The sequence below is a fragment of the Ruditapes philippinarum genome, unplaced genomic scaffold (genome assembly GCF_026571515.1).
Source record: "Ruditapes philippinarum isolate M1 unplaced genomic scaffold, ASM2657151v2 ctg2691_1_1_1_1, whole genome shotgun sequence".
Classification (NCBI taxonomy): domain Eukaryota; kingdom Metazoa; phylum Mollusca; class Bivalvia; order Venerida; family Veneridae; genus Ruditapes; species Ruditapes philippinarum.
Window position 1 is genome coordinate 69,402 of NW_026856637.1, and position 9,448 is coordinate 78,849.

At 30.1% G+C, this 9,448-nt stretch overlaps 1 protein-coding gene across 1 annotated transcript; it reads right to left on the bottom strand.

The window, feature by feature from the left end:
* Positions 1 to 1,322: 1,322 nt before the first annotated feature.
* LOC132747190 (uncharacterized) lies at positions 1,323 to 8,762 on the bottom strand. Its single transcript, XM_060736522.1, has 7 exons — positions 8,640 to 8,762; positions 7,998 to 8,183; positions 6,735 to 7,033; positions 6,412 to 6,540; positions 3,758 to 3,887; positions 2,917 to 3,070; positions 1,323 to 2,071 (listed from the first exon to the last, which is right to left on the bottom strand). The coding sequence occupies exons 2-7, from the start codon at positions 8,124 to 8,126 to the stop codon at positions 1,884 to 1,886; spliced, it is 1,029 nt and encodes a 342-aa protein (XP_060592505.1). The 5' UTR covers positions 8,127 to 8,183; positions 8,640 to 8,762; the 3' UTR covers positions 1,323 to 1,883.
* Positions 8,763 to 9,448: the final 686 nt, after the last annotated feature.

Here is a 9,448-nt window from a genome sequence, read left to right on the forward strand (position 1 = left end):
AGGATTTTGTTTGATTGATTCCGTCCATAGACAGTCGTGAAAATTGTATGTCATCAGCAGTACATCCATACAATACAATACTATAAAGCAGAATTAATATATTAAAAATAAGAATGTTGTTTTATTGAAGCAAAACTTTTATTGTAAAATAAAACATTAATACTGTGACATAAAGCTATTTCGCTATGAAAGTTATATGTTTATATAAATAAACTCTTAATTTGCTTCAAGGGGTAATTTCATGTTCAACTTCATGCAAAGTAAAATACGTACACAAAAATAAAAACACAAAAGAAAACCCACAAAGAAGCAGCAGCAAAGAGATTTAAAAACGTGTTATATCATTACTTTAAAGCACGTATCTCCATAAAACACAAATGCACTTAGTTCGTGTATCAATGTTTATCACTTATCGCAGTATTTGTATAGTGTTCACTAAGAAAATCGATTAACCAATCACGATAATGCATCGTACAAGTGACATATTTATTACACATCTATTTCCTTACAATTCCTTGTAGACACATTAATTCCTTAAGAGATAGTACCGCTGACATTCATATAACTGTATAAACACAGAAGAAACTTGGACAATATCTATCACTTTTTCTGACTTAAAGTAATACGGGAGATTTCGTCAGAAAAAAGTACTAGTATGGATAATTATTATTACCTTATACACCATGTATATACAAAAACGCAGATATTTTGCAATATTGTTGTAAAGCAAAATTGTGAAATTATGTTGCCGAAACGAGCACCAGTGTGAACGGCGACCCCCGCCCATGTTTTTGTATTTCGTTTATATTTCCCACATTTTTGATACAATAGTGTGTAATTACATTATTTTAATTTTTTATCTTTTTGGGGTTAAAACGGGCAATTGCCAAAAATTTCTCTTGTCATATGTCCCCATAAAAAAGAATTAATGTATGAGTAATTTTTACCCCGTTTTGTGCCGAATTGTAACTAACTGTGCACCCAAAGCCCTAGCTGGTTTCCTTTAAGCAAACCTGAAACATTAAATTTAATATTTATATAGCCCCTTTTAGTGTAAACCAAAACTTTGTAGTGTTGGCAAAGAAATACCAAACACATGTGCAAAGAAATACCAAACACATGTATTAAATATGGTTTAACTTTTTCCTATAAATACGTTATAGAAAAATTACATGACGTTTTTTTTATTTTCCTTTGTTTAGATCAAGCATTGCTCAGCCTCATTTGACAGTCGTGTGAAATAACTTCTTTCAGTAGTAAAGCATACATGTTCCTTACATTCCATGTTTGTTTGAATGGGCAAGAGACAAATAACAAATGCACAAACATTAACAATTTATTTACACTTTCATTTCTATAATACAAACATATTATCAAGACAATATAACACCATTTTAAATGATTTAAATGTTAATTTAAATGTGTTTTGATTATATATATATCATAAAACATATAATTATTATAACAAACATTAATGCATAGAGGAGCAAAAGTTCATCTAATCTATAATAATTTTGATAAATCATCAGTGAGTTTATGTGTATAAAATATTTTTCATAATCCCGCAAACATTGACGGCATTGTTGAGGGTCAGCATTAAGCAGTATTGGACGTCTATCGATTTTCAGAGCACAAATAGCTCGTACTTGAGTTAACTTAACAGTAACAATGTTATTGTGTGTAATACTGTAAAGCAAGGTCTTTGATTTTTACTAAACACAATTTCTGTACATTTATGCATAGATGAAATATATAACACTTAACTGCACAGTCGTATGACTATTTGTTAAATGCTTAAAAGCATGTTATAACCAAATAATGAAGATGGTGCATTATTATATGTCGTTAACCTTTGACAGAGGGCGACTTCTACATGTATACCTTCAAAACAATGTCCCTGATTTTCTCACATTTATTTCTGCAATAATGTCAAGAACTTTAGACAGAATATCACTCATCATTTCAACATCAGTAGCACATGAAACATGTGTATATACTTGTTTATGACACGGATGATGTTGATGAAACAGATCTCGAATAAATTTTATGCAAGCATCCGGTGTGTTCTCACCTGTAAAATATTCAAAAGTAATATATCATCACAGTAACTTACATAGTAGTTTTCCATCTACATCATTTTTTTTAATCTGTGTACCATTCAATCACGCTTAGGACCAATTGTGTGCTAAATTTTCGATTATTCAATCACTATGTTTTCCAGAACAATTATTTTAATAGATAAGTGAAAAATGACCTGAACGGAAGTGTTATTTCATTATATACACTTACAGATAAATGTTCATACACACAAATAGTCTTACATGGTTGTGACGTATTTGCAGATTGACAAACTATGTCTTATAAGATTCCAATAATTACTAATTAATTAACTAATTCAATTAAGTTAATGTGAAACTATTTACGATGAAAGTTCTTTTTATACATCGCTTTCGGCTTTGCGAGGCAAAAAATCTTAAACACTGTAAATGCCGACTGTTCTGTTTAAGCTTTTCTAAATTTTTGCAACATCTAGAAAAATGTGCATCTTTTATTTTTCCGTGTTTCAGGGTACATGTAATACGACGAAAATACGGCAACATAACTGCTTTGTAGCGTATTCATCTTCGAGATACCATTCTCTGTTAAGGGTTTTAACGCGTGAAAATTATGAAAAACAAATTAAAGGCGACAACAAGCCAATAAATCATAGGTTGAGGGGAGCATATAGGTAACATAAAAACTTCACTGTTTGACTAGAAGAAATATATATCAATTTTTTCCAGCTATGCCCAAACAATGAACAGAAAAGCGTTTTAATGTAAATGTTTAGTATATTGGTTACCATTAAGTCGATCACTTATGCTAACACAATTCCACATGTTTGAGTGATTAGAATCATTTTATGTAATACGTTACCTTCATATGATTTGACAAAGGATTTGAATTTGACAGATTTCAGCTTTTCTGTGAAAAGATCGTGTTTGTTTAGGAACAGAAGAAAATCCGTCTTGTCAAGATAATGGTTATGAGAAACGTCATGGAATGTGCTGAGACTATCAGTCAAACAGTTCTGAAAACAATCAGAAATGAATCATATACAGCTTGATGATGTATTCTTTTAATTCTTATTTCACAATCATATCAAGTTTTACACCACATCTTTATAACATTCTATTGAAAACATAATTTGAATTGTCAGGAAAAAATGCTTGGAAAATACTGGAAACGCCACTATTCAGCACAGCCGCGACATAAATGTGATAATTTTTGTTTATGCAGTGATTAACAGCGTTTTAAAAAGACCCGATTATGTTGCCAAAAGGCATAATTTTGACCAATTACATATACAATAGTAATACGTGGTCGCCAAATCACATGGTCGACTTGTTTATGCAGGAGTTTTGTTATGCTGCGTTACAAAGCATGCAGAGAAATACTTTCTGTTTTACTCTACGGGTAAGACCTGAAATTTACCATACACCCCCGCAATAGCGGCCAACAAAAACATACATTTAGTAATGCTTGAAAATAAGATTTATGATTTTAATGAACAAAGATATCTGAATGATACAATACTTCAGGGTTACTCCCCCAGCACTAGGTCATGAGTACATTTTAATGAACAAAGATATCTATCTGAATCATACTATACTTCAGGGTTACTCCCCAAGCACTAGGTCATGAGTACGGAGCATGAGAACTATAGTCATGCAGCTGATTTAAGTTGAAAGAACTAAAGTACTAAAGTGTGAGTTACCAATGTTTCGTCCTCTTCTAACACTTCATCGAATGCACTGAGTGACACAAAGAAAAGAACGACCGTCACGTTCTCAAACAAATGAATCCATTTTTTCCTTTGACTTTTCTGTCCCGCAACATCAATTACTCTATAAAAGATAAATGATAAGGTGATATGTGATTTCTGTTTAATCAGTTTCTAGATTTTTATGTCTCTTCTGTGTAGAATTAAATCAGACTGCTGTGGTAAACCTTTTGTTATATGGTTACTTTAAGGACAAAAAACATACAAAACAAACAAACAAACGTGTACTACTTCAAGAATGGAACACATGTCATTGTGCTCTGATGATATATGCCATTCTTATACTCTGCGTTATATTCCTAATCTAAGTACTTTAAATGTTTTAAAGGTTAAGTTATTCTTTACTTACTTTACCATTTGATATATGATATCCTTTACCATTTGATATATGATATATTTAGTGTCAACGACCTGAGAATCAACTGTTGATCTTGGAACTTGGTATTAATCATAGTAATAGAGAATATTAATGTCATCTATTACTTTGAACATTTGTTCCTTACTTTGATGTGAAGTACATATAAAAGACCGGAAACAATGTTTTATGGTTAATTGGAAATTAAACAAGAGTCCGTCATGCGTTAGTTCATGGGTTCTTGTGTTGCTAAATTACGAGAATTATTAAAAATACTATCATTTGAAATATAAAACAACAACAACAACATAATGGATTATCATAAGGTACAGATAAAAGATCTAAACATATGGTCTTTGTTTTGTTATTATATGATCTAAGTATAGCTGCTATCTCATTAGTAATAATAATAATAATATCTTTTAATACGCTCTCAAATACAAAAAAGTTGCAATTATTAAAATATCATAACTTTAATATCAAAATAGTTAACAATTGCCCCGAGATTATGTGTATAAACTTGAATTAATTTTGCTTGTGCTGCGTGCGCGTAAACTTTGAACGCCCTGTCGTCATCGTGTTCACGAACTTCAATGAAAGCAGGCAAAAACTGTGTATTCATTTTAATTGTAGATAAGGTTAAAATAGTCTGAGTTCTCTTTTTAGAATAATGCGGTAATTCATATTGTGGTGTTATATGTTCATGTTTGTCTTTTGTTCTTTTGTTATGGGTGATTTAACTGGATTTGCACGTTGAGTGATGGATGATTGATTTTGTATGAAAGTTATTTTCAAGCTTATTTGCTTCTGGAATATAACATTTCTCAGTAACTCTGACCACTCCTTGTCTTGCTTTCATAATGACAACATATATATTTAATTCAGTTATTTCTTGATAGAAGTATTTGCTATTTATTTCAATTAATTAATACATTAGATTTCTTCCACTAAAAGCCTTATATGTATATATTTATTTATTTGTGAAAATGTTTTAACTGTAATTTGAATTGTTGTGTAATATGTTGTATTATGTATTTTAGGAAATGTGTATGTCTTATAAAATACTTGTTTTGAAATGTGATGTCTTATTGTTATTATATTTTATAACAGGTTTTATTCATCTTAGAATAAAATTATATCAACACCACCCAGTGTTTATTCAATATACGCCCCACTTTGCCTATTCATATCATATCATATTTAATGGCTCACTAGTCAATAATTGTATATTATGCAATATTCGTAAAAGAAACAAGTTCTTAAAGCATCAGATTAGATTCCTACTTCCATTTTAAATAAATTTTAGCAAGATGAAAAAATGTTTTATTGTTAAATTAAAGAAAAGACTTCAATAAAAAAGTGTACCACATTGCATTACTTGTCTTTAGTGACTATAGGATGCTTGAATGTCAGACAAATGATTTAATCTGCAAAATATTTCAGCATCTGGGATATTCGATATACTGTTATATTACATTTTCATCATGGTGACTACACAGTTATGTATATAACCATTTGGTAATTAAGGTCAGAAAGTATAAATGAACAAATACTCTGTGATTTGAAATAAAAAATGCATAAATTACGTCTTTGGAAGTTTGAATACATGACTAAGTAACAGAAATGCTTTAAAAAGATGGCATTTTGACAAATTGCATTTTTCGTCTTCTATTTAAATTAAAAAACCTGTAAACTAAATGCGAAACACATTATTTTGTTATATTTCAAATAAACCATCTCCATTGTGACGTTAAGAGATTGGTTTTCATCTTACAATCAGACTGAGCCTATTTTATGACCGTCTAAATGGGAATAGATGCGGGATCTACATTTTTCACAGCCCGTTATCTTGACATTTTTGGACTATAAAATTAATGTTATCCCACGCATCATTTTCTATAAGAAATTTATAACAAAACATTAGCACATAAGGCGAACGTTTTATTGGATGAAGGTTTTTAAAATGAAAATAAGTACTTATAGTGATATCATGGAAAGCAAACCAGCGAAACATAAGTGTTTATATAATTAGATGCATTTTGAAATATGATAGGTGTAATTAAAATGAATAAAATAAGATGCGATGAATAAAGTAATATTTACAGACTAAAAATGAAAAGTATCAATCATACTTAATAAAACAATAACATAATCGTTTCTAAAATAAGAAAACATTAAACAGCTTTGCAACGAAATATTTCGTAATTCAATAGGTAATAAGAATTAAAAGTACCTGTAAATTAAGTCATCAACGTTGAAAATGTGTTCAATGACACCAAGTGTTGGACGTCTAATGAATAAAATATCTTGGTGGGTTGGCACGTAGTTTTCCTTCAGCATACGCTCCATACTATCACAGAAACTATTAAAACAAGAAATAGGAAAAAAGTAAAGTAAGCGGTCTACATTATCACAAAAACAATATTTGAAAAAGCGGTAAAAATAAGTTTTATTTTATGACAGAACTTATAGCAATAAAAATAATAATAATTTTTCAAAAATAGCTAAGAAAAAAAGAAACGAAAAATTATTACATTAATAAGCACCAAAACATACTATAATTCTTGGGGTGTCAACGAACCCGGACCTCCTTTAATTGCCTTGAGTTGTTTATAGCTTTTCTGATAACCTGAATCTTTCCAAAACAGCATCAATAGCTTCTGATCTATCTCTGACAGTCCATTGCATTTAATATTCAGATATGCAAATCTTTTAGTTAGTTCGTTACAGGCCATAGCCAACAGGCAATTTGCGCCTTTTGTGGACGTAGGTTTATCTTCTACTGGTGTTGTGTTTTTGAGCATTTCATTTATGTCCAGGACGGGATTACGTCTTTGAAACTCCTCCGATTGTGTCTGTCATAGAAACACCAAACTTTATTACAATGCAGGTGAAGCTGTTGTAAAAATACTATATAACTGATGTCTATATAATTGATGTCAATTCATCCAATTCATTGTAGATAAAATTATACAAGTCTTAACATACAATATATGCTGTGTGAGAAAGTTAACAAACCTAATATTTTTAATTGATTTTTAATAACTGAAAATCACAATTAAGTTTTAGTTTACTTTTTAAACATGCATATTTCGGTAATAACTTCATTTCAAATCTTTCTCTCCTTTAATGTTTCTTTATTCAATAACGTATGATTATCTTATATGATTGCACTTCTAGAATTAAAATTTGAGTTATTTCCAAATTTTGTAGTATTCTTTAGACGTAGGTCACTCAACTACATTCTGAGTCGGCCTTGAATCAAATATTCTTTATTGGAAATATATATAGCTTATGTGATTCATATGTAAGCTTAAATATAAATGTATATGTATTGATCAATCTGTTAAAACCCTTTATTTTAAGGATTAAACACACTACAGTGTTGGAGCAGTACCTTGAGACGCTTGAGGAAATTATGATCACAAAGTAGAACAATTTTGCTTTTCCGCCGATTCTTACATTTTTCATTCAAGATCGTATATTAATAGGTGTAATAAGATCAATTTGACGTCTCAGTGTTTAAAGGCGAGATTTTAGCATTTGTTTTCATTCAAGCGTCGTGTCCAATATATACCAGAATTCGGTATTTAGTGTGGTGCTCCAACACTTATTTAGTTTCAGTCTTTTTTTTTTAATAACATTGGTCAAATAACCTAAGCTACTAAGATAGTTTTCGTTTCATCTAATTATCTTTTCGTTAAGCTAAGTTGATAAAAAACAACGCAAAACATCATTTTTCTGCTGCAGCACATATGTATGATAGGTATACACATAAAACGCAATAATAGAATCCGAAACTTTATCTGAGATAATTACCTGCATTGCTTCTGTTTCAAATGTTATCTTTGAACTTTGCATATTGTCTATGATTTTATTAGCTGCGCCAGAAATATTTTCGTGAACTTGATTCTTGTATTGCAGCCTCTCTTCCTCTTGGAAACCCATCTCCGTAATGTATTCTTAACTGTTTAACAAATGTGCTCTTACCACAACATGCGCCCCCTAAATTGAAAATTAACATTAGATATGTTTTGATTTATCGATTTTTGTGTAGACTGATCTGATGTTTTATGGAAACAAAATCAAAACTATTATAGCATGCTTACAAAATAATATTGCTACTTTGCTATGAGATGACTATTTGTATATGATATAGTTTTATTTTAATCATTATTATTTCTTTTAAATTAGCTCAAAGTTATCCCATATATGACCAGGAAAATAATTTTTCGGAAGATACAGTCTTAGCTACCAATAGTGGTCAGAAAGGGGACATAGCTAAAATGATGGTAATAAACATGTATTTTGTACATCTAACTATTTCATAACTGTTGTCAACAAGTTATAGCATAAAAAACTACAAGGTACAACTGGAGATAAATTTGGAATATCTGCCCTTGAATTTGTTACAGATGATTTTAAAATAACAAACATTAAATGATAAAGGTAAACATTTACCAAGAAGAAGGAGGGATAACTCGTTCTGTTTTTTGTCTTTGTCAGCTTGAAGTTGATTGTCAATACTCTTGCTTCTTTTGATAGCATCTCGGGAAATCTTACCCATTGCAGACAACGATAACGTCTATAAATAGTGAGAAAACAATACATACTACATATAACCTTTATACACTGGTATAGTAGAAAATAAAATTGTTTCATGATAGTTTTGAAAAGGTTTAACTGAAATAAAATCTGTTGATTATGTCATAGTCATGACTTGATTTATTAATCTGACGTAAGCATTTAGAGTTTTGTTTTCATAGAGTTAAGAACAGCTGCGATGCAACAATACAAAGCATTAGCACAGCTGAGAACTCTTGAAGAAATCTAAAGCGTCAATAAAACTTTAATTCTCAGAGGTAATTCGTTACTTATGTTCACGTTTTATCTGCTACTGATATATTTATTGATGGAAGCTAACATTTTGTTTTCAATCATATCCTAAACTACCTAGCATATGGTATTAACGAGGTACATGTAATTTTATGATTGTTATGACGTATAAAGCTTTATAAATGCGAATGTTTTTAATGTACATCTTTGAATTTTATTTTCATTTTCAAGTTTAAAGGCGTATGCTACAGTTACATGCTACAGATAACTCGAAAACGAGCTCTGTGAACACTTATTCACTTAAGAAATTTATTTTATATTCTAAGATAATGCAAACTTTAAATAAATTTGAATCTACAGTTTTCGTTCAACCTATATATGTATATGCATAGGCCGTTTAGAATGAAATATAATTATTGACTGTATTGCTTTGT

Bases quoted from the DNA above. Each gene is read 5' to 3' on its own strand.
- LOC132747190 (XM_060736522.1), bottom strand. From the start codon at position 8,126: ATGGGTTTCCAAGAGGAAGAGAGGCTGCAATACAAGAATCAAGTTCAC. The intron at 6,541-6,734 runs GTATGTTTTGGT...TTGTTTTAATAG, and splicing joins TTGACACCCCAAGAATTATA to TTTCTGTGATAGTATGGAGC. The intron at 3,071-3,757 runs GTAACTCACACT...GATTGTTTTCAG, and splicing joins TAGAAGAGGACGAAACATTG to AACTGTTTGACTGATAGTCT.